This window comes from Acinonyx jubatus, chromosome B3 (assembly GCF_027475565.1).
Source record: "Acinonyx jubatus isolate Ajub_Pintada_27869175 chromosome B3, VMU_Ajub_asm_v1.0, whole genome shotgun sequence".
In the NCBI taxonomy this organism is placed as follows: domain Eukaryota; kingdom Metazoa; phylum Chordata; class Mammalia; order Carnivora; family Felidae; genus Acinonyx; species Acinonyx jubatus.
Genome location: NC_069386.1, coordinates 39,388,463 through 39,414,357, shown reverse-complemented (window position 1 = coordinate 39,414,357; position 25,895 = coordinate 39,388,463). Strand labels below are relative to the sequence as shown.

The window sequence follows — 25,895 nt, the reverse complement described above, 5'->3', positions numbered from 1 at the left end:
GACCAAAGAGCTAGTCAGTGGTGGAGTGAGAAGTCTGAAAGCAAAAATCTTGTAAATCCTTTTCCTCTCCCTCATAACTGCTGCTGTAACTCAGATATTCATACTTCTAACCTCCCAACAGATCTTCCTGCCACAGGTTTTACCTCCACTCTATCTTCCACCCCACTACCAAAGTTACCTTTCCAGAATGCAAATCTGGTCTTCTCTGATTATTGCATGCAACACAAAGGTCCGATTCTCATGGTTTTCACAGCCCTCTGCAAAGTGGCCCTCCTGATTTGCTCTTCCAGTCTCATCTCCATCCATCCTATTCCTTTCATGTCAGTTCTTTCAGGTTCTTCAAAACATTGTGCTTCCCCACCCTACCCCCACCCCGTGTTTAACATGCCATTTGTTTCTCTTCCATGATCCAGTTAGCTTTTTTCCAGCTAGCTGCATATGTCTGTAAGTTTATGTAACTGGCTCATACAATGAAGAGAATGCATAGCAAATTTATAGTTTAGAAAATGATAATAAAAGGCTATCATGCTCCCGCCATCCAGTTAACATTTCCATAACCCCCTATGAGAGATAGTGTTCTTTTATGCCTCCATACCTCTGCACATGCTAGAATGCCTTAGTCTGCATGGTGAACTCATCATTTGGAACCTCAGGTCAGCTCTACCTCCTCTAGAAAGCCTCCACTGAGTCCCTTGAGAGAGACTTAATGCTTCCATTATGCCTCCATTATGTCATTCCTAACAGTATTATATTTGCTTACATGTTTGTCTCCCCAGTAGATTGAAGATTCCAAGTATTACTTAATCTCTGAATCTCCAGCAAGCAGCACAAAGGCTGGTAACACTGTAAGCGTTCAGTAAATAGAATGGATGTCCATACAATCTGGTTTGCCTAGGAGAGTCCTGGTTTATGCTTGTTGTCCAAGAGTGATTTTTCTAAGTGCTTCCTTTACTCACAAATGTGTCTAATGTAAATGACCAATTACATAATCACCCTGTCAATACATGTGAAATGGATGAATTAATGGAAGATTTTCAGGAAGAGCCAATATGTAAAGATTTTCAAAAATTCAACAGCTGGCCACTGTATCTCCTTCCTGTTTGAGAAGTGCTTGACTTTCTTGGAGACAGAGATGAATTTGTACAGACCAGATGCTCAATAACCTATATTGCACAATTAAGTTGAAAAATGTTAGCATATTCCTACTTTAAGAAAACCTAGATGTAAAATATGAATTTATACTATAAATCCATGTGACAGAGATGATTAAATATTATGTTTACTACATTGTAAAAACTAGAAGGTGTATAAATTTTTATTATTTTTTATTTTTTTTAAAAAATGTTTATTTATTTTTGACAGAGAGAGAGAGAGACAGAGCATGAGCGGGAGAGGGGCAGAGAGAGAGGGAGACACAGAATCCGAAGCAGGCTCCAGGCTCCGAGCTGTCAGCACAGAGCCTGACGCGGGGCTCGAACTCACAGACCGCGAGATCGTGACCTGAGCCGAAGTCGGACGCTCAACCGACTGAGCCACCCAGGCGCCCCGAAGGTGTATAAATTTTTAAGAGCTGACTTTACTGCTTGTTGAAAGTCAGAAATGTAGATTAAATACTGCTGAAATGATAGCATAATCAATGGGGCACACACACACACACAAACACACACACACTAGTTGCATTTGCTTTTATGGGAAGATAAAATCTCCTTGAGTTCACATTATAAATAAAAATTTTATTTTAATTAAATTTTATTTAAAGCTTTTTTTGGTTATTCAAATAGAAAAGTAGTCTTTAATTACTGTTAAACAAAAAATGGGAAGTGAGGTAATTCATCTTTTGACAATAATCTTTCCCTCCAACAGTGTCATCTTCTTTGAAAGTCAAGGTAATTCCCTGTAAAGAAGGCTTTTAATAAATTACAAATATGTAGTAGATTCTTGTCCATCTACTTCCTAACTACTTAATGTACTGTTGCATAGCAACAATTTTGTTTTCCTGCTTCTTCTTTGTTGGCAGTGTGAGAGTCTGAAATCTGCACTGGCTTGGTCGAGCTCGGGAATCTTTCTGGTACCAGGGGTGCAGGTATCCATTGTAGAAATCAGTAGCTGTTAGCATTTTCTTGAACATCACTGATCGAACACCAATCCAACCGTCCTAAAGAGCAAAAGACAGTGACTAGACAGTGGTGGCAAAACTCTTACATTTTAGTTTATAGAACTTTTATCATGAGAACAAACAAACCTACAAATCTTACCAAATGCCTAGCTGCAGACAGCACTGTACTAAGTAACATACACGTTTCTTTGCATTTATTACTGAGTGATAACAAATGTACAGACCTGAATAAATTAAACCTATTTAAACATAAAGGAAGCAGAATAAAGATGTTATATTTGCATGGTACTTTACAGTTTTTAGAGTATGTCCATATATCTTACTATGACTGGTCATCAAAAATAGAACTGCTCTAAAAGGCAGATCCACTATCATCCCCAGAGGGAATTGATTTTAGAAGAGAAAACCGATGCTCAGAGGTGAGTCATTTGTCCGACGTGACATAACTGGTGGCACTCAAACTTACATGTTCAGACAACCCCATCTTCTATGAGAGTAAACTGCAGATTTGCAATACAGATATATAAAGACCCAGACAAGGACAGCAAACATGTGCACCCTACATTGTTCGAGAATAAGTTGAAGAAAGATGAAGAGAGGTTGATGCGGAAGCTCTGTATCTATAGTCTGTGTAGGTCAGATCACTCTACCACTCTTTCATTCATTCATTAATAAGTTTATTATTTATTTATGTTTACTTATTTTGAGAGAGAGCAAGCGAGCGCACAAGTGGGGGAGGGAAGAACGGGGGAGAGAGAATCCCAAGCAGGTTCTGTGCTGTCAGGGCACAGCCCAATGTGGGTCTTGAACTCATAAGCTGTGAGATATGACCTGAGCTGAAACCAAGAGTTGGACACTTAAACCAACTGAGCCACCCAGGCGCTCTTATCACACATTTCAAACACAACCTCTTGAGCATGAAACATTGCACATAAACACCATGAAGGAAAATATCAGGAAATGGAAAAAATGTGCAACAGCTCTCAGGCCACTGTCATTAAATAATAATGGTTCTAAAGTCATTTTATTTTGTTTTATTTCATTTTTTAATGTTTATTTTAGAGAGAGAGACTGTGAGCAGGGGAAGGGCAGAGAGAGAGAGAAGACACAGAATCCAAAGCAAGCTTCAGGCTCTGAGCTGTGAGCTGTCTGCACAGAGCCCGATGCATGGCTCAAACTCACCAACAGTGAGATCATGACCTGAGCCGAAGTCAGATGCTCAACTGACTGAGCCACCCAGGTGCCCCTCAAGTCATTTTAAATAGTTAAGAAATCCCCTCTTTAACCACTGTTGAACACTAAAAGCAAGTAGGATACCAGCACTGTGGTAGTTCAGCTACATACTTTCATATGTCTGTCTTCTGTGATCATCATATTAGCAAGACAACTTGCTAGTTAAACAAGACTTGTTAGTTTGTTTTTTTAAAGTTTGTTTGTTTGTTTGTTTTAGAGAGAAAAAGAGAGAGAGAGAGAGAGAGAGAACAGAGGAGGGACAGAGAGGATCCCAAGCAGGCTCTGTGCCATCAGCATGGGGCTCAAACTCATGAGCTGTGAGATCATGACCTGAGCCAAAATCAAGAGTTAGTTGCTTAACCAACTGATCCACCCAGGTGCCCCAAGACTTGTTAGTTTTTTGTTTTTTAATTTTTTTAATGTTTTATTTATTTTTGAGACAGAGAGAGACAGAGCATGAACAGGGGAGGGTCAGAGAGAGAGGGAGACACAGAATCCGAAGCAGGCTCCAAGCTCTGAGCTGTCAGCACAGAGCCCAATGCGGGACTCGAACTCATGGACCGTAAGATCATGACCTGAGCCGAAGTCGGACGCTCAACCGACTGAGCCACCCAGGCGCCCCAAGACATGTTAGTTTTAACAAGATCTTGTTAATTACAATGGATTAGTGAGAATATACAAATTTCTTTTAAGAAAGCACTAAGGTTACTGAATCTTCTTTGAGTAATAATGCTTTGGTAAAACATCACTTAAAAAAAATTATACTAGAGATTCAACTATTTCTTAAGAAAATTAAACTGCCCAGATTGAGGGGCGCCTGGGTGGCTCAGTCGGTTGAGCGTCTGACTTCGACTCAGGTCATGATCTCACGGTCTGTGAGTTCGAGCCCCGCGTCGGGCTCTGTGCTGACAGCTCAGAGCCTGGAGCCTGTTTCAGATTCTGTGTCTCCCTCTCTCTCTGACCGTCCCCCGTTCATGCTCTGTCTCAAAAAACTAAATAAATATTAAAAATAACAACAAAAACTGCCCAGATTGAGCCAATGTTCAATCTGATGGATAGCTGAGTAAAATTTTAACTAAAAATGATTAAACTCAGTAAAACAAGTATAGTTTAAAACTAAAAGAAAAATGTACCTTGCAACAAACCAGCAGTATTTGTGACTGTTTGTGATATATTACTGATCCTGGAATAACTGGTTGTCCTGTTAATTTTGGATCTAAAGAATGGGGGGAAAAGGATATTAGAATAAATAATTATTATAAATAACTTCATGGCGCTTCTGAAAAATCAAACAAACATCCTGGGAGGCAGTACTAATACTGGAGAGGGCATACCTGCTGATGTCCTGACTTTGTAATCCAAACTTACAATGGAGCCATAATGCTGTGTGTATCTCAAACTCAAAGGGAAGCTTTCAGTATGCATAGGAACTTATGAGTCCTTCACCTAGTCTCCCAAGATAAACTAAAAATGCTGAATTTAGAAATTTTGACCATTTGGGGGAAATAACTATCTACCAGTGGAGAGGTATACAGGAAGCTTAGGATCTAAGCTGGCCCTTCTATCCATGACCAAACTAGTCTTAGATTCCTGGGGAACTCTGACTCCTTCTGTGCTGGGCCAGCTCCCTCTGTGACTCACACTCCTTCAGTCCACCACATTTGGAGGCACTGATGGGCTTTAGAATGAACAGACTGTGTCATGAAATGCTACACCCTGGTCTAGGATTCTCACTAAGATTTTCATTATGATATTCACCAGAATGAAACTGACCAAATCATTTTGCACTCCCTGAAAACCTTAGTATAAAGAATCAGAGCTTAAAATAGGATAGTAACACTGCTTTGCCTACTTCCCACATTCTTACAATGACTGAATGAAAAAATACATGTGAATGGACACTGCAAAGAGCAAGACAATAAATGAATATAAAATATAATTATTATTGAACTGACACAAACTAAAAGAACTCTTATTTTTAGTAACGGTAACCTGTGGTAAAAAAGACACATTTTCAAATGGACTATAGTGAAAACATTTTCCACATCAGCTATTCAAAAGTTAGTACCAGTGAGGATTGAACTATTAACTTCTACCAGTTCCAGAAGTTTAATGGCATTATCCATCCAGAGTGTCTGCAACGGAATCTGCAAAGAAAATTAAAGAAGGTATAATAAAAGAATACACTTAACCCCCAAACCCTTTTCAACTACTATTTTGTATTATTATGGTCTGACTTCTCTCCCAATTACAGAGGAATTGGGAGCGAAGTCTCTAAACCTTACAAAACAGAACACAGGTGTGGCCTTCTACAGAAGTCTCCAAGATTGTAAGACCTTAAAACACTCTTTTAAAATCAATGTTTGGGCCGCCTGGGTGGCTCAGTCGGTTGAGCGTCTGAATTTGGCTGAGGTCATGATCTCACGGTTCGTGAGTTCGAGCCCCGTGTCGGACTCTGTGCTGACAGCTCAGACCCTGGAGCCTGCTTCGGATTCTGTGTCTCCCTCTCTTTCTGCTCCTCCCCTGCTCATGCTCTGTCTCTATCAAAAATAAATAAACATTAAAAAAAATTTTTTAAATAAACAAATAAAATAAATAAATAAAAATCAATAGGGGTGCCTGGGTGGCTCAGTTGGTTAAGCGACCAACTTTGGATTTCAGCTCAGGTCATGATCTCCATGCTTGGCAGTGTATACTTGGGATTCTCTCTCTCTCTCTCTCTCTCTCTCTCTCTGCCCCTTTCCAGCTTGCTCTCTCAAAGTCAATAAATAAACTTAAAAAAAAATCAATGTTTATATCTTTATTAACATTTCTAATGTAAGGGGCGGTTCAGTTGGTTAAGCGGCTGACTTCGACTCAGGTCATGACCTCATAGTTCATGGATTCAAGCCCCATGTCAGGCTGTGTGCTGATAGCTCGGAGCCTGAAGCCTGCTTCGGATTCTGCATCTCCCTCTCTCTCTGCCCCACCCCTGCTCACGCCCTGTCTCTCTCTCAAAAATAAACATTAAAAAAACCCAAAACATTTCTAATGTAAGATTTATGTTCATTATAAAAAATGCATTACCACAATTACATTAAAAAAACTTAGTAAGTATTCTGTACTCCCATCCCTAGAAGTAACCACTGTTAACAATTTGATGTGTATAACCTTGTAGTTTTTTCTACAAATATTACAAAAATCTAGAGTGTACTGTTTTTCAAAGGGACTTTTTTGCTTAACAATAAGCGTGGGCAACTTTCATCAGTGCATTCATGTCTATTTCAGTCTTTATCTGCTGTACTTGTACAATATTCCATTTTATGACTATGCCATAATTTATGCAACCAAAACCTTTATGATGGACATTTCAATTACTTTCCATTTCTTATTACTATTAATATTTTTTTCCCAGTGTGTAGACTTTGAATCTTGGGTACAGTAATTTTTTCCTATGTGTAACTTTTTTTAGTTTTTTGTAGTAATATTAGCCAATCTTTTCTCTCATGACTCCAGTGGTTCATGTCAAACTTAAAAGTGCTATCCCACACTTTAAGATTACTAACATTGTAAAATTATTCAACTGTGTTTTTTCCCCAGTTCTTTGTGGCTTTACTCTTTTATATTTAAATGCTTGATCCATCTACATTTTACGTTGACTTTGAAAGGCAGGATTTGAGGGCTTCCTCCTCTAATGGCTAACCAGTTCAGTTGTCCCAACCCTATTTACTGGACAATCCATCTCACCTTTCCCCACAGTGTGAAATGCCACTTTTGTCACTTTTGATTTTAGACTCATAAAAATTAACACATACCAGGACACAAGTTCTCTCAAATTTCTGAAGTAAATAAATTGATTTTCAGGCTGTAGTTCAATCCTCCATTTAATAGATGAGGAAAGTGAGGCCCAGAGAATGCAGCTATATTCCCAAGTTTAGACACAGTTAGTTAGGAGAGCCAAGCACCGGAATCTGTGTTTTCTCATTCTCAGCTCAATGCTCTTTTTATGAGATTCCCTAAAGAGGACAATTTAATTTTCAGAAGAATTAGGTTGTTGCAAAGATTTGAACATTGCATGAAAGAATTAAATACATTTGATTCATAGGTGTTCATGATCTTCAATGTGACATGTCTTGGTACAATATCCTCTTCTTTTTTTTTTTAATTTTTAAACATTTTTTAAGTAGGCTTCATGCCAATTTGGGTCTTGAACTCACGACCCTGATTTCGATATCTGAGCTGAGATAAACAGTCGGACACTTAACCGACTGAGCCACCCAAGGGGCCCCACTACAATATCCTCTTCTCAAATTTGCTGACTTATTTTTCTTTCACCCACTTCCAGTAAGAGTTATGAAACAATTTTCATGTAACTTTTTTCTTTCAAAGAAATCAAAATATTTTTGAAACATGCTGACTAAAAAAAGGTTTATGTTTACTGAGAGTTATAAACATGCAAGACATATAGTTCTTGTTCAGAATATATTCTTCTTGCTCTTGAGGAGGGTAAAGATCATCTTCACCTTATCATCACAGCATTACAGAAAGCAAAGGGATGGTAAGAATATAGTCATTTCAGTATCCACCATCATTACTGTCAAAATCATATGTTTGCACGGATTTAATTCACAAGGTTTATCTCCTTTGATCTTGGCAGCTGTGGACATGGTCATTAACCCCTTTTAGAGGTAAAAAAGCAGAAACCCAGAAAGGAGTTTTGCTCTTGGTTAGTAAATGGGAGCTCTAGGAATCAAATTTTACCTTCTGGCTCCTAGGTTCTCATTCTGTTATAGCACAAGCTTGTTCTCAGAGAGAAAAGGTGAATTATATAAGATAAGAATCATTATATAGTAATGTAACTGTGTTTAATATTTTAAGGAACTATCAAACTATTTTCCATAGCACCTGCACCCATTTACATTCCCACCAACAATGTATGACGGTTCCCAATTTCTCCCTATCCATGTCAACACTTGTTGTTTTTTTAATTATAGCAATCCTAGTGGGTATGAAGTGGTATCTCTGTACAGTTTTGATTTGTATTTTTGTGGCAACTAATGAAAATCATCACTTTTTCATGTTGTTAGTGGCCATTTATAGATCTTCTTGGAAGAAATATCTATTCAGATGCTTGGCCCATTTTCTAATGACGATGTTTTGTCTTTTTGTTGTGGAGTTGTATAAGATCTTTATATATTCTGGATACTAGACAATTATCAGATATGTGATTTGCCAATATTTTCTTCCACTCTGTAAGCTGTCTTTTCATTTTCTTGACAGTGTTCTTTGAAGCCCCAATAGGTTTTAATTTTAAAATCCAATTTCTGGGGCGCCTGGGTGGCTCAGTCGGTTGAGCGTCCAACTTCAGCTCAGGTCATGATCTCACAGTCTGTGGGTTCAGGCCCCGCGTCAGGCTCTGTGCTGACAGCTCGGAGCCTGGAGCCTGTTTCCAATCCTGTGTCTCCCTCTCTCTCTGCCCCTCCCCCAGTCTCACTTTGTCTCAGTCTCTCAAAAAATAAATATTAAAAAAAATCCAATTTCTCTATGTTTAGTTTGGTTACTTAAGCTTTAGGCAACATATTTAAGAACCATTGCCTAATTCAAGATCATGAAGATTTATCTCTAGGTTTTCTTCCAAGAGTCTTATCATTTCAGCTCTTATATTTAGGTCTCTGATCCATTTGGAGTTCGTTTTTATACATGGTGTGAGGTAGGAATCCAAATTTGTTTGAGTGTGGATATCCAGTTGTCCAAGCACCATGTGTTAAAAAGACTATTCTTTCCCGGGGTGCCTGGGTGGCTCAGTCAGTTAAGTGTCCGACTCTTGGTTTTGGCTCAGGTCATGATCTCAACTTTGAGCCACATTGGGCTCTGCACTGACAGCACAGACCCTACTTGGGATTCTCTCTCTTCCTCTCTCTCTCTGCCCCTCCCCTGCTCATACTTTCCATCTAAAAAAATAAACTTAAAAAAAAAAAGACTATTCTTTTCCCATCAAATTATGGTGGCACCCTTATCAAAAATCGATTGACCACGAATGTGAAGGTTTATTTCTGGGCTCTCAATTCTATCCCATTGAGAAACAGGTCTATTCTTATATCAGTACCCAACTGTCTTCATTAGTGAAGCTTTGTAGTAAGTTCTGAAATTAGGAACGGTGAGTTCTTTAATCTTGTCCTTCTTTTTCAGGATTTTTTGGCTATTCTGGGTCTCTTGGGATCCCATATGAATTTTACGATAAGCATGTCAACTTCTGCAAAGACGTCAACTGGGATTTTTATAGGAATTGCGTTGAGTCTGTGGATCAATTGGGGAATAGTGCCATCTTACCAATACTCTTCCAACCCATGAACAACAAGGTCTCTCCATTTACTTAGGTCTTCTTTATTGCTTATTAGCTCTAAAAGTTTCTTTTGGATTCTTTATGATTCTGTACATAGAGCTTTAGTTATTCCTTTCCAGTCTGATTCTGTATTGTTTCTTTTTTCTTGCCTGATAGCCTTAGCTATAACCTCCAGTAGAATGTTGAAGAGAAGTGGTGAGAGTGGACATTTTTGTTTCATTCCTGATCTTAGGGGGAAAGCTTTCAGGCCTTCACCATTAAATATGTTAGCTGTGGATTTTTGTCAGGTTGAGGAAGTTCCCTTCTATTCTTAGTTTGTTGAACATTTTTATCCTGAAATGGTGTTGGATTTTGTCAAATGCTTTTTCTGCCTCTGTTGAGTAAATTATATGCTCTTTATTCTATTAATATGGTATGTTAATAGATTGATTTTTGTATGTTGATTCAATCTTGCATTCCTTAGATAAATCCCACTTGGTCATGGAATATAATCCTTTTTTATACATTGTTTGATTTGGTTTGGTAATTCTGCTGAGGATTTTTGCTGCTATATTCATAAGGTGGTTTTCTTTTCTTGTAAAGTCTATATTGTAAAGCCTATTTTATTGTGAAGTCTATTCTTGTGAAGCCGCTATATTCACGTGGCTTTCTTTTCTTGTGAGGTCTTTATCTTGTTTAGTCTTCCTTAGGTTTTGTACTAGCTGCTCCCTCTGCCTGAAATGCTCTTTTCCTGAGCTTGGCATGACTGGCTCCTTATTGTCTTTCAGATCTAAACTTAAATTTCAGTTCAGAGATTCCTTCCCCATCTACCAAATCTAAAATAACCTCCAGTTAATCTATCACATTATCCTATTTTAATTTTCATCAAAAAATTTTTCACACTGATATTTTTCTTATTTGCTTGTTTCCATCTTTTCACATCATTTGTATTTCTAGTACCTAGAACAATGCCTGACACATAATAGGCTCTCAAAAAATATTTTGCTTAATGAATGCACGAATATGTGAATAATAGCAGATAACATTTAATGAGTACGTACTCTTTGCCAGAAACTATACTAGATGCTTCTTATACATTATATCAGCCCTAATTTTCAGATGAACAAACTAAAGCTCAGAAGCTAAATAACTTTCCCAAGTCTACCAAACTAGGAAGTGGCAGAGACAAGAGGAAACCCAGCTCTGTCTGGCTCTAAAGTCCATGTTCCTTTCCCTACGTCATTCTGCTGCAATGGGGAAAGTACAAGGTTTACAGTGAGACAGATCTGGTTCAAAACCTGACTCTCACTAACTAAAAATGTGACCTTGTGCAACATCATTCAATAACCATCCATTCTCTACTTCAAGCCTCAATTTCATCAACTTAAAATCAGATAATACCCACAATGTGTGATTGTGATCTTCACTGAAGAACTTGGCATGCTAGAGATATTCAGTGACAGCTCTCCTTTTTAACCAACATTAATAACAGGTGGTCCATTAAAAATCCCACACTTGGTAGGCCTGGAGTTCAAACAACACAAGAGGCTATCAAAATGAAGGGGAAAAAAAACAGTAAATTTGTCAAAGAACTGAGAATTTAACTCAGGCATTTTATTTATTTTTTAAAGTTTATTCTCATTTATTTTGAGAGAGAGAGAGAGAGAGAGAGAGAGAGAGAGAGAGAGAGAGAGAGACCCAAACAGGCTCTGTACTGTGCAGAGCCCGACATGGGGCTCGAACCCACAAACCACGAGATCATGACCTGAGCTGAAATCAAGAGTCAGACGCTTAACCTACTGAACCACCCAGGCGTCCCTCAGGCATTTTAATAATTATTTATTTTTAGTTTTTTAAAAAGATTTTAAGTAATCTCTACACCCTCAACGTGGGGCTTGAACTTAACAGCCTCGAGACTGAGAGTCACATCCTCCACTAACTGAGGCAGCTCGGCACCCCAGGTATTTTAGTAAGTATTTAATAAATACTGTAAGTACAAATAAAGAATTATGTAATAAATAAGTAATTTAAAGTTACAACTCCATTTGGTATACTATCTGTAGAAATTGAGTATTTAAGAATTCTGTTGTAAAAAATTGGCTATAGGCAGAAAGACGTACTGGAAAAAGCAATAGATTAGGAATGAGATTTATATTATTTAGTGATGGGGCACCCATCATTCCCCTCATCCATGAAATGGGTAATAAAACTTGGTTATGGGAAACTGCAATATATATATATTCAAAAGTGCTTTGTAATTCTAAGGCCCATATAAAAACTTAAAGGAATGACATTCTGATACATGCTACAACATTGATGAACCTTGAAGACATTATGCAAAGTGAAACAAGCCAGACACAAAAGGACAAATATCGTATGATACCATTTATATGAGGTACCTAGAATAAGCAAATTCTAAGAGACAGAAAGCAGGACAGTGGTTACCAGAGACTGTGGGAAGGGGAGATGGGGGAATCAGTGTTCAGTGGGTACAGAGTTTCAGTATGGGATGATGAACAAGTTCTGGAGATGGACAGTGGCAATGGTTTGCACAATGAAATGAATGTACTTAATGCTACTGATTTATACACTTAAAAATTGTTGAAATGGTAAATTTATGTTATATTTGACCAAAAATTTTTTTTAAAGTTTTAAAAATAAAATGAATTTCAGGATTCTTAGGTTTGAGATTCAGTCCTAAATAAAACTATTTACACACACACACACACACACACACACACACACACACACAGACAATTAAGTAAAACTGCAATCTGACTTCCAACTTACTATATTTCCAATGGCACGATAAAGTCTGAATATTTGCTCTGAAGTTTGCTCCTCCCATTTTATACAGCTGGTACCAGCAGAAATCTTAGGGGCTGAAAGATAAAGCCAACAGCAAGAATAAATATCAGGTTTGATGGCCATGAATTGGTAACATTGATGCTGAATAATAGATATAAGAGAACTTGTATTATTTTCTCAACTTTTGAATATGTTTGAAATTTTCCATAATATGAAGTAAAAATAAACAAATTAACTATACAAATACTATAAGAAAAATGGGTGAATTTCTTTATAACCTGGGTGTAGAAAAAGCCCTCCTAAGAATGACTCAAAATCCAGAAGCAATTAAAGAATGATAAATATGACTACATAAAAGTAAGCTTTTACTAAAAACAACCTTTTGTAAGACGGAGAGGTCATAAATTAAGTGAAAAAACAAACTGAAAGTATCTATAATTTTTATCACAACACTTTAGATTTATAATAAATATGTTATATGCTAACCTATATATATATCTATGTAATATTATAATAACATATCTAGGAGTACTTTATATCATATAGATTTATTTAAATCTATTACATAGAGGCACCTGGGTGGCTCAGTCAGTTAAGTGAAGTCTGACTTCGGCTCAGGTCATGCTCTCACAGTTCCTGAGTTCAAGCCCCTTATCAGGCTTTGTGCTGATGGTTCAGAGCCTGGAGCCTGCTTCAGATTCTGTGTCTCCCTCACCCTCTGGCCCTCCCCTGCTTGTGCTCTGTCTCTCTCTCAAAAATAAACAAACATTAAAGAAAAATTTTTAAAAATCTATTATACAAAGTACTCCTAAAAGCTGAGAAGACCAAAAATGTGATAGAAAAATGGGCAAAAGATATAATGTCCTTTCCCAGAAAAAAGAAATGCAATTAGTCCTTAAACATATAAAAAGATCCTCAACCTCACTCAGAAGTAACGTAAACTAAAACTACTCCAAGATGCAATTTCTCATCTATTTGATTAGGAAGTAAAATATGCTCCAAGTTATCTACAATGGGATTATTTGAAATAGCAAAAGCTTGGAAACACCCAAAGTGCCCATCAATAGGGGTTCTGTTGAATAAATTATGATCTATCCACACAAGTAAGAACTATGCTGCCATAAAAAGGAACAAGGTGGGGCGCCTGGGTGGCTCAGTCAGTTAAGCATCTGACTTCAGCTCAGGTCATGATCTCACAGTTTGTGGGTTAGAGCCCCACATGAGGCTCTGTGCTGACAGCTCAGAGCCTGGAACCTGCTTCAGATCCTGTGTCTCCCTCTCTCTCTCTACCCCTACCCACTCACTCTCTGTCTCTCTCTCAAAAATAAATAAACATTAAAAAAAATTAAAAAAAAAAAAAAGGAACAAGGAAAATCTCTTCTTACTGATAGGAAAGGGTTTCCAGGGTACACTGTTAAGTTAAAAAAAACCCAAAGGTACAAAAGAGTGTATATTTTATGCCACCTTTTGTGAAAGAAAAAAAGGAAAAATCAATAAAAAAAAAATGTGGTTTTGCTTATTTTGATAAAAGGAAACAACTGGAAGGCTAAATCAGAAACTCATTTAGTTACTTACAGAGGGAGGGAAACCGGAAGGAGGAACTAGGGATGGAAGTGAAACTCCTCTGAGTATAATTCCTCAAATGGCTTAAATTTTTTAATCACAGAGATGTTTTATGTGATTCAAAAAATCAAATTTAATCATAAAGAGGAAAAAAAGCAACTCTGAAAATTAAAAACAAATTGAAGCAAATAAATTTAACTATATATCAAACTAGATAACAAAACTACATGGAAAAAATAATCATCTCCAGTAAGTTTTGAACACGGTACTCTGACTGCACACTCTTTGCAGTCTATGGACAAAAAAAACTGCAGAGAAATCTGAAATATTACTCAGTAGTTTTACTGTTTATAGTAATACTGGTGTTGTAATTTTGAAACTATTTTATGCCTAGCAATTAAATAAATAGGTCAGTGTTAATTTTTGAAAGTATTAACAGTTTAAAAGAAAATATAAGAAAAGCCCTGAAATTAAAATTTAAATCAGTAACAGTATGAACTCAAGTATTATTTAAAAAATATAATGCCTCAGGATGCCTGGGTGGCTTAATTAAGTGTCTGACTTTGGTTCAGGTCATGATCTTGCTGTTCAGAGTTCAAGCCCCGTGTCAGGCTCTGTGCTGACAGCTCAGAGCCTGGAGCCTATTTTCAGATTCTGTGTCTCCCTCTCTCTCTCTGCCCCTCCCCTGTTCACACGTGCGCGCGCACTCTCTCTCTCTCTCAAAAATAAACATTAAAAAAATATATATATAATGCCTCACCTTGTCTATTGACACCTTAACCTGGAACACACAGTTGCACCAGACTGTTTCTAAATATCACCCCCTGCTAAAATGAACAATGCTGAGAATTCACAAAGTGAGCCTGGGACATCTTAGAAAAAGAAAGCAAGGAAGCACTCAAAAACTACCTGGGGTTGTCAAAGGATACAGAACCAGGGGTACCTGGGTGGCTCAGTCGGTTAAGCATCCGACTTTGGCTCAGGTCATGATCCAGAGTTCGAGCCCTGTGTCCGGCTCTGTGCTGACAGCTCAGAGCCTGGAGCCTGCTTCAGATTCTGTGTTTTCCCCCTCTCTCTTTCTGCCCCTCCCCTACTCACACTGTCCTCTGTCTCTCTCAAAAGTAGATAAACATTAAAAACATTTTTTTTATTAATAAAAACAAAATAAAGGATACAGGACCCAACTTTAAGGGGCTCCCACTGGCCAAATTTGGGATGACTTGAGCAGTATAAAGAATTATAAATGCAACTAACTGTAAAACACAATAAATGAACATTCATGAGTCATATAATAATTTCAAAATCCCATTTGCTACCATAATTGAAGGTGATTATGGCACCCACTTCTTACTCTAAAAATTGGTAGTTACAGAAAGAATCAAGCATTGATCCTACCATTTTTGGATGAACTAAAATTCATCTTCAATTAATGATGAAAAGCTCTTCTTTACAGAATAATGTCAAGTATTAAAGGTAAAAGTAATTGGAAAATCACCATTTTTGCAATCCCTAATGAAATAAATCATTTAACAAAGAAGCATCAACCCATGCCAAAATTATTATGTGAAAGGCTGTTAGAGAACAGGATGTTTGCATGGTGCCAAAGCATTACCCCACAGATTACCTACCCCTGCAAAAGCGGAAATAAATCTTTGTACTGGACTCAACCAAGTGATCCAACTTAACCTCACCAGCCTCGATACAACCCTGGTATTATGGCTCACTGATGTGACATCCAAAGACTGGAGTAGACTGGAGTAGACAGAGGCAACACTTAGCTCTGAGTATACCCTTTTAAACAGTTTTGACTTTTGAATCACGTAAATGTTTTACATGTTCAAGAAACAAATCATAAAAATAAAAAGCAATCCTTAAAATTAAAAACAAACTGAAACAAATATCATTGGAACACAATATCATCTATGAAATACCCTTTCCAAAAACTTCAAGCCTGAGTCTAATCAAGCCTTTAAAACTTCCAATTCACAAGAAATCTAAGGGCTAGAAAAACAAGTTAAAACAACACTGGAAGGAAAGACAACTAGCCTGGTCTCTTCAAAAAGTCAATGACATGGAAGGAAAAAATTTGTGGAGAAATTACTCTAGATTAAGGAGACATAACAACTAATTACAATTAGATGTTAGTTTGAAAAAATATATGGCTAAAAAATAAGTTTTTAGACAATTAGCAACATTTAAATATGCACTGGATATTAGATGCTATTAGGGAACTGTTCATTTCTCTTAAGAGATGCATGCTGAAGTATTTAGGGATGACAGGTTACGATGCATACTTCCAAACGATTAAGCAGAAATCTAAAAATATGTACTAAATAGGGGTGCCTGGGTGGCTCAGTTGGTTAAGCGTCAGACTTCAGCTCAGGTCATAACCTCTTGGTTCATGAGTTTGAGCCCCATGTCAGGCTCTGTGCTGACAGCTCAGAGCCTGCTCCTGCTTCAGATTCTGTGTCTTCCTCTCTCTCTGCCCCTCCCCCACTCACACAGTCTCTCTCTCTCTCAAAAATAAAAAACATTAAAAAAAGATTAAAAAAAATATATGTAATAAATACACACACACACACACACACACACACACACACACACACACACAGAAAAAAAATGTGGCCAAACATTAATAATTGTTGACTCTGGATAAAACAGGTATTCACCATCTTTTAACTTCACTCTGTTTGGTACTTTTCCATATAAAGAAGTGGGAAAAAATTTCTACACCTTCATGAGGCTACAAGGGTAAGAGGGGAAGGGAGACCATACCAACCATTCTTTGGAAAGGGACATACAAGTGGGCACTAAATCTTTAGTCAAAATTAAGAGAAATGTGCAAGTGAGGAAGTCAGGACGTTCAGGTGCTATCAAGACCGACAAAACCTCATGGAGGAGGGAAGGGTCTCCGCAGTCCTCGCTCACCATGTGTCACTCCCTCAGTTGGCTGCTGCCTTCCATTGCTCAAACTCTCAGGCAAATTTTTCAAAACTGAAATAAGCTTAAAAAAAAAGAGAGAGAGCAACACACTCAAGATGAGAACAAAAACAGAAATACATTATAATTCAGTACCATGACACTATCAAACATTTTGAAGGAGCTGTGTGGCAGGGCAGGGCAGTAAACTGGCTTAAGCTGTGATGACATGTGTCTACTCAATGGAGTTTGAGTGTGGATGTTGCTCTCTGCAGGGTATGGGGCAATGTTATGCTTTTAGAGAACGCTGAGCTTTGCCTGGCTATGCAAGCTCTGGTGTCAGGACAGCATGTGCTCCAGAATCCACACTGTGACCCTGAGGGAGGGAAGGGAGTGGAGCCTCAAAGAAGGAGAATGTACTCTGGAGTCACACAGTTCTGGGTTCAAATCCCAATTCCACCACCTACCAGCATGTATTGTGGAAAAGTTATTTGAGAAGTTTATTGGGAAGGTAAAATAATAATAATAATAATAATAATAATAATAATGCCTACAGAGTTTCTAGAATAGTCCTGGCACATGAGCCAGTGCTCGATAAATGAGAGCCACTATTACAAAAACACTTCTGAGGCGAGTGCCTAGATTAGAAAGCACCATCTAGATGGGGGAAAACTGTCCTCTATAGAAAATTAACTAGTTCATGTGAAAATCATTAATTTGGTCACTAAGCATTCACTCAGACCTACTGTATGCAGATTCAAGCTACACAAAGCTGAAGAGCTCGTGTATAGCGAGGGGGTCCACAGAGCTCCAGTGTGTGTGGAGGCGATGGCGGCCGCACAGGCACAGAAGTGGGAGAAGTGCCCAGTCACCGAGTGAATGGCCACTGGCCAGTCTGACGGGGGCACCAGGTGATTCTATGAGACTGAGGGTGAGACTGGCAAGAAGAGTCTAAAGGCCTCTGAAACGTGGTGTGGTGGACCACAGAAACACATGCATCTCATTTGAGAGCCTTTATTAAGCATGTACTCGATAAATTTCTCAAAGACTTACATGAGAAATGCCAACCTAAATTTTAGAAAGCCAGGGATAGAAATCACTTAATAGAAAACAGCTGCAAATTTCACATCATGAAAGTGTTGCTTTCATCATAAACAGTTAGGAGACCTACTGAATGAGTAGAAAGCAGTGGGATATGGGAGAACTGTACCATGTTGGCACCCAGTCTTGACAGCACTGCCTCCAGTTCCTTTGCGGTGCTCTTAGGTGGCACAGGAACCGTTTCCTGTTTGAGAATTGGGCCTACGTCAAACCTATAGAAAAGCAAAAGCAAATGATAACATTACTATTTTTTAAGATCAATGTGTTTGTCTACATGAGTGTTTACACATCACAAGAATAGTTTAACCCTGGCTGTGAATTTGACTGTTAGCCATTAGCCAAAGAGAAAGGTCAGTCTGAAATAAGTAAAATCTTGCCTGTATTTAGATCTTAAATCTATTTTTTCCCAAAGGAAATAAGTATGAAGCTGCACATTAGGGATTTAATTGCAGTTACAAATAATTCCACCTTGGTGCTCCTGGGTGGCTCAGCCTGTTAAGCGTCCATCTTTGGCTCAGGTCATGATCTCATGGTTCATGGGTTTGAGCCCCGCTTCGGGCTCTGTGCTAACAGCTCAGAGCCTAGAGCCTGCTTTGGATTCTTTGTCTCCCTCTCTCTCTGTCCCTCCCCTGCTCACACGCTGTCTCTCTCTCAAAAATAAAAAATAAAAAACATTAAAAATAATAATTATACCTTTAGCAATAAATAGTATTTAAAAAGTTTCTATTTATACAATGAAGGCATAGAGCAAAAAATTGATTTTCCAAGGAAGTACAATTAAATTCATAATGATTTCTTCCTATAATTCCTTTCTCACAAGACAAGAGTTTTGCCTGGATTATAATCACTGGTGATTATAAGTAGGCACAAGTGTATTTGCATTCCCATAGTCTTACATTTTTACATCTAGCTCTGTAAATACTGGCTATCAACTTTTATTAGAAATATGCTTTATTTTAAATATTTAACTTTGTGGTTGTTAATTATAGTTCCAATTTAATTTCAATTTAATTTCTATTCTATAAGCTTTAATAAAATTCTTACTATGAAAAATTACAAACATCCATAAAACTAGAGTGAATAGTCACCTGATCCCCAAATAACATCACCCAGATTTTAGAATCATCAAAGTTTTGCAACTTGTTTCACATGTTCCTCCCTTTTTCTGAAGTTAGTTAAAGCAAATCCCAGATATACAGCTGTTCTTGTGAACCTGTGAATTATTTTCTAAGGGGACATTAGGTGATAACAGATAGCAACTTGATATAATCCTGTTTCTTAAACCACAGTATGATTTTAAAATAATTAAATGTTTAAGACAGTTATATTACACATTGGCATACAATATAGTCTTATTTCAGGTTCCAAAAATTTTTGACCACAGAAACCTAGGCTAACAGAACTGAGATTTGTAACAACTAATATACAAAAATCCACCTCTCATTTACACATCTTTTAAAGAAATCCACTTGTTAATGGTATAATTTATTTCAATCAACAAGCCACACATTTCACAAGGACTTTAAAGAGATACTTCATAATACAAAACCACATATAGTTTGTGTTAGAAACCAGGAAAAGACAGAAAGGGAACGCACTCTGGAGTTAAGAGGAATTAGCACCATCCATTCATCTACTTCTATGTCCCTTCCAAACAGATTGACAGCAACATTGAAAATTACAAAATCTAGAGAAAAGAAAATATCTTCTACCTTTTAGGTCTAATTTGCATAATTGTCACTCCAGTAACTGTGTCTCCATGAAGCACGGTATGGATTATAGGCGCTGGACCACGCCACCTCGGGAGGCAACTGGGATGGACATTCAATATGCCACTGAGTCAGAAAAAGGCAGAAATTAGTGTGCAAATGGGCTTTACCATTTAGTTCCTGCTACCTAAACAAATATGCTACTTTTTATCATTATACTTCCCGAGAAAGTTTGAAAAACAAAGTTAAATCTAGTCTTATACCTGAGGTGCCTGGGTGGCTCAGCTGGTTAAGCACCTTACTCTCAATTTCAGTTCAGGTCATGATCTCACGGTTGGTGAGTTTGAGCCCTGCGTCGGGCTCTGCACTCACAGTGCAGAGCCTGCTTGGGATTCTGTGTCTCCTCTCTCTCTGCCCCTTCCCTGCTCGTGTGTTCTCTCTTTCTCAAAAATAAATAAAAGAAAATCTAGTCTTATATCATCAGTAAAGGGAGCCAGAGATTAAGTTTACTTTATTACCATAAAAGGCCAATGAAACTCAATTAAAAACAGAACAAGAACAAACTCACTGTTCCAAAGGTGTTCCACAATAATCTGTGATGTCTGGGAGTTCTTAAAGATTTTACTTTTTAAGTAATCTCTACGCCCAACATGGGGCTTGAACTTAAAACCCCAAGATCAAGAATCACATACTCCACTGACTGAGCCAGCCAGGCGCCCCTTGGAGTTTTTAAATAAAAGCAAAAAATACCTTTTATACTGTATGAGAAGAACTACTCAAACCCTACTGTGCATCTCATGGACAATGTGAATGTTTATAGTTTAGTCGCATAATTACCCTTGTTTCACTTAGTTTGCATATAGAATGCCTAAAACAAGCTTCTTGAATCCCCATCCAATGATGTATTTTTTTTACCCTAACACACGTATTGCCCATAGATGAGCAACTTAAATCATTTACTAAGTAAACTATCTTAGTTTAATGATGTCTCCACCGCAGGAATATGCACTTGGGAGTGTATGTCTAAGAGATAAGAGTCTTATATTCAAAGCTCTGTTCAGACCAGTCTCATTGATCCAACAAATATTTACTGAGCACAGTTCATGTGCTGGCATTGTTCTAAGTGCTGGGATACAAGCAACACTGAACCAAAGGAGAAGAAATTCTGCCCTCAGGGAGCTTACGCGCAAAGGGTGGGAGATAAACAACAACAAAAAAGTGCAAAAAGTCTGCCAGATGGTTCTAAGGGCTGTGGGGAAAAATAAAGCAGAGGAGTAGGAGTATTAGGTAGGAGACTACAATTTTAATAGGAGTCACAGAAAATTTTATCAGTAAGATGTGAAGAGGTGAGGGAATAAGACATGCAAACATATTCCAGGCAGAGGGAATAAGTACAGAGATCTTGAAGAAGGTAAATGCTGGGCAAGTTCAAGAACAGCAGAGAAGCCAGTGTAGTGTGGCTGGAGCGGAGTGAACCTGAGGAATAACACTAAGACAGCAAGGAGGGGACCAAACCCAGTAGGTAGGCCCATATAAGGACTCTGACCTCTTCTGAGATGGGAAAACACCAGAGAATTTTGAGCAGAATGACATGATCAAACTTCTGCTTTAAAAGGATCATTTTGGGGCACCTAGGTGGCTCAGTCAGTCAGTGTCTGACTCTTGAGTTTGGCTCAGGTCATGATGACTTCACAGTTGTGAGACTGAGCCCCGAGCTGGGCTCTGCGATGGGCATGGAGCCTGCTTAAGATTCTCTCTCTCTCTCCCTCTGCCTCTCCCCTGCTTGGCTGCTGGGTTGGTAAAAGACTGAGAAGGCCAAGGACAGGAATAGACGCCAGTTAGGGGGCTACTGCAGAATGACAGTGAGAACAGCAGTAAAAGTGTTGAGAGAGCCAGTCAGATTCTAGATAGAATTTGAAGGCAGAGCCAATAGAATTTCCTGATGGACTGGATGTGTGGGGTGAGATAAGCAATAAGAATGACTAAAAGGTTTTGAGTCTCAACAACTAGAAGGGTGGAGTTGGCATTTGCTGAGATGAAGACGTAGGGAGAAGCAGGTTTGGGGCACAAGTTCAGGAATGCAGTTTAGGACATCTTATGTGTAAGGCGCCTATCAGACACCCAAGCAGAACTGTGAAGGAGGCAGTGTGCATCAGCGGCCTGGAATTCAGGGAGAAATCTGAACTGGAGGGACAAATTTGGGAGCCATCAGCATATACATGGAGTTTATTTTATTATTCTTGTTAATGTTTATCTATTTTTGAGACAGAGAAGACGCAAGGAGGGGAGAGGCACAGAGAGGGGGGTAGAGGATTGGAACCAGGCTGTGTGCTGACAGGAGCAGAGCCCGATGGGGGGCTCGAACTCATGAGCTGTGAGATCATGACCTGAGCTGAAATCAGAAGCTCAACCCACTGAGCCACCCAGGTGTCCCCATAAACAAGGAATTTAAGTGAGGGTGAGTGAGAGCCCATAGATGAAGAGCATCATATATTCGTGACACCAACACAATTTTTTTTACCTTAAAATACTAAAGACAGCAGAACTAGAATTCAAGTCATTGCACTTTAAACACCAGGCCCATATGCAAAGACCAAGTCCTCTATACTTTATTTCCTTTTAAAAAAAAACTTACTAGGGAAATTTAAGAATAAGAGCCTCACTCAAAAGTCGGCCAAATGAAGCTACCACTCCAACGTCATATTCTCCAGATCCCACATCTGGCCACTCATACACGGGAAGCTGAGATTGGACAGCATATTGCTTCACTGGCAGTCCTTTTGGTGATGGGGAGGGCACTGTGACCACCTCCAATTTTTCAATTAACTCTTCCTCTTTGTTTTCCCTACGTTGGAAAGATTGGAAGAAAATGTTAAGACAATGACTCAAAGCTAAACTACCTCCCATACTTCCACAGTACTTTTGTGGTTAAATTCACAAAACATTTAAGGGTAAGTGATTAAAACTAGTACAACTGACTGAGTTTTTATTTTGTATTTAATTTTAATTATTTTTAAAGAGCCACATGTGGCTAGTGGCTACTGTTTGGATGGCATGACTCTAGAAATTTCCTGTGCATACAGAAACACATACAGTACAGACATTTTACACAACTAGGATATTATATATATTGCTCTGCATTTTGTTTTTTTCCTCTTAACACTATATATACCATTTTATGAGTCTTTTTAAAAAGTGGGTTAAATATACACTTGCTTGTATATCTGTCGAACATTTCTAAAATAAAAAACTGGAAACAGTAGCTGTCTGTGAAGAGAGGAACTGGGAAGTGATAGAGGCAGAAGGAACTGACTTTTCACTGTATATCCTTTGAACCTTTTGAATTTTGTACCACAACCATGTGCTAGTCAAACAATAAATACTTTACACACACACACACACCCATGGGCATCATTTCATAGCAGTACATTTAGTACTACTACTTTCTTTTTACCTGCTGTGTAGTATTCCAGTACCCAGGGGTGGGGTTAATTAATTTAGCAGGTATCGCATCAGGTATGGAGAAGTAATAAGAAAATGAGTATATAGCGACAAAGCACAATAATGGAGTTGCCAAGTGAAACATCAGCAGAAAGGTCAGCACACAAGCAGTGCGATTCTGGAGGCAATTTGGGGAAAGCAGCATGTGGAGAGTACATCAGGGAGGGTATGCAAAGGGAACATGTATGAAGGGAGTGTTTCTGGGTGCCAGGGCAGAGCACTGGAGGGAGGGATATGATACAAGGGGATTGACGGGGGAGTCAATAGGAGGGCTGCTGTGTAGAATCTGCAGGGAAGACTTGGAGAAGGCAGAAATGAGTGTTGGGGACACATCAGGAAAAAACGGAGTGGGGAAATAACAAACGGAAGTTGGAAGAAAGAAGGCAGAGCAGTATATTTGGGTAGAGCCACTACCATATACCATGTGGACTTTCAGAACAGAGTGGGTCTCAATTCGTTCCCCTGTAAATAAGATTTGTTAAATTTCAGAAATACTAAATGTATACCTAAGAGTTCTGATTTGTAAATTTATTCAGTTGAAAGTAGTTCGGTTGTGGACTATGTCCTCATTTTGGCTCCAGAAAACAGTCCCGTTGCATACAAGGAGATGGGGGGGGGGGCAGGAAAGTGAGACATGGGTATGCCTGTGACCGGCAAGAAGCCCAAAGGATTGGAGGGTACAAATTAGATGAAGAGGAGGCAGAAGGAGTAAGTGGAAAGGGGAGGACTTTGAAGTCAGACCCCGTTTCAAGGCCGAACCAGCTCATTTGATGACCTTGGGCAATCTCCTAACCTCTCCGAGCTCCGGTTTCCTTACACACAAATGGGGCAAGAGGGTGGTGGCTGTGGTGGATGAGGTATGCAAAACGACTAGCGCGGGCTTGGCCCCTTGAAGCGCCCCGTAGCGCTAGGAGAACGGATAAAGCCGGGAGCCGGAGTGTAGACCGGAGGGACCAGACGGGAACGGTGCACCTTCCGGGCGCCCGGAGACGCCAAGATCTGGGCCCAGACCCTTACGGCGCCGCTGCTATCCCTGACGAGGAGTCCAAGCCCTCGGAGCTGGCGCAGTGGCTCGGCAGCAGCGCCTTCGGCAGCCGGGCCCCCCAAGCCCCGGCCCCGGTACCTGGCGGCGTGCAGCGCCCGCAACGCCTCTCGGGCAAACTGGTCCGTACCGAAGAAGAGCACCCGCCAGGGCGGCTTCTCGCGGACTCGGACGCCCCGGCCGTCTTCCCCGCCAGGGGACGCACCAAGCCCGGCCAGCGCTCGCCACTGGGGGATCTGCCTTGCGTCCGGACCGCCACCAGCCGGCCGAGAACCCCAGCAACGCCGCACCAGCACCCTCATAGCCTCTGAAGGAAGCCTATCCTGCGCAGGCGCGTCGGAATGGGAGGCGTGCGCGTGCTAGGCCGGAGGGGCGGGGCCGGGGAGGAGAGCTGAAGGGCGGGTTCTGCTAGCGACTGGGGGCGTGGCCTGCACGGTTGGAGGCGTGGCCCGCCTGCGTTGGCGTTAACTAGGAATTTGCGGGCTCATGGGTGCCCGTGAATTTTGTTGCATTTGTTTGCACGATTTAGGCAGTCTCCCAAAAGAAGTCTTTTGGGAACAAATCATGTGTTTTCAGACAATAAAATATCATTCATTAAGTAATTATGATAAGTAATGTTTACCGAGTATTGTATGCCATGCTTTGGCTAAGCATTTTATAGCCATTTTATCAGTTAATCTTCATATCAAGCATACAAGGTAAATATTATCATTTTGTTGAAGAGAATCCGAGGTTCAATGAAATTAAGAGAATTACCTACCTGAGGTCCTGACAGCTAGTTCATGTTGTTCCAAAGTCTGTGATCCTAACCACTTGGTCTTCATCGCAATCCTATGTACCAGGCAAGTCACTGTCCCCATTTTGTACCTGAGGAAACTGAGGCTCAGTTATTTCCTCACATTCTGATGAATCGAAGGCCCCAGACTTGCCCGTATCCTGTGGGTTCCCTCCCACACAGAACGATGCTGTGGGGGAGATTCTCAGGGGAAAAAATCAGAGAAGCTGTCTCCAGAAGACCTGTAAGGGCCATCAGTGCTTAGATTCTGTATTCTGGAGGCCCACACAGTGGCTTTCTCATGCATGATCACACATCTTTTTTATGGCTATAGAGTGAAGATTAGATTCCTTTCTAATCTTACTCTTAACACATTTTCCCATCACATAGTCTTAGACCCAGCGACCTTGGATCAGTCCTTTTCCCTAAATTATGAGCTCTGCACATCCCTACTTCTGTGTCTTTGCTTGCTATTCTTTCTAGACTGCTCTCCTCACATCACTTACTCTCTAAATGATATCCATTATTCAATGCCAAGTTCAGATATGCTCCCAGAAGCCTCTAGCTCTTGCCTGCATGGATTTAATGTGCTTTTCCATGTGCCTCCTTCATGTTCTGTGGGAATCACTGCTTCTCACCACAGTTTGGAATTACTGAGGGAAGTTGTCTTATTATGCATAAACATTGACAAATTCATCTGTGTGGAATAGAAAAGAGAAGCAAAGAGGAAGTGAGAGACTGTATTTCCAGTGATTCTGCTCATCTGATCACATATGAGGAGGGTGAACTGGGAACCCAAACCTTCTATTCCTTCAATCTAGTTTTGT

The 25,895-nt window shown here is 39.5% G+C and overlaps 1 protein-coding gene across 2 annotated transcripts; it reads right to left on the bottom strand.

Moving 5' to 3' along the window:
• Window positions 1-1,712: 1,712 nt before the first annotated feature.
• MTFMT (mitochondrial methionyl-tRNA formyltransferase) lies at window positions 1,713-24,674 on the bottom strand. Of its 2 annotated transcripts, XM_027067527.1 has the most exons (9): window positions 24,375-24,666; window positions 22,386-22,595; window positions 19,754-19,876; window positions 18,151-18,253; window positions 16,950-17,025; window positions 12,441-12,532; window positions 5,418-5,496; window positions 4,483-4,565; window positions 1,713-2,155 (listed from the first exon to the last, which is right to left on the bottom strand). In XM_027067527.1, exons 1-9 carry the CDS (start codon window positions 24,593-24,595, stop codon window positions 1,958-1,960), a joined length of 1,185 nt encoding a protein of 394 aa, XP_026923328.1. In that variant the 5' UTR covers window positions 24,596-24,666; the 3' UTR covers window positions 1,713-1,957. The 2 variants fall into 2 exon arrangements, with proteins under 2 accessions (XP_026923328.1, XP_053079848.1); XM_053223873.1 differs by lacking the exon at window positions 22,386-22,595 and having other exon boundaries at window positions 24,375-24,674.
• Window positions 24,675-25,895: the final 1,221 nt, after the last annotated feature.

Bases quoted from the DNA above. Each gene is read 5' to 3' on its own strand.
- MTFMT (XM_027067527.1), bottom strand. From the start codon at position 24,595: ATGAGGGTGCTGGTGCGGCGTTGCTGGGGTTCTCGGCCGGCTGGTGGC. The intron at 18,254-19,753 runs GTAGAAGATATT...GCTTTTCTATAG, and splicing joins ATGCAAATTAGACCTAAAAG to GTTTGACGTAGGCCCAATTC. The intron at 2,156-4,482 runs GTACATTTTTCT...TTTGCTCTTTAG, and splicing joins TACTGCTGGTTTGTTGCAAG to GACGGTTGGATTGGTGTTCG.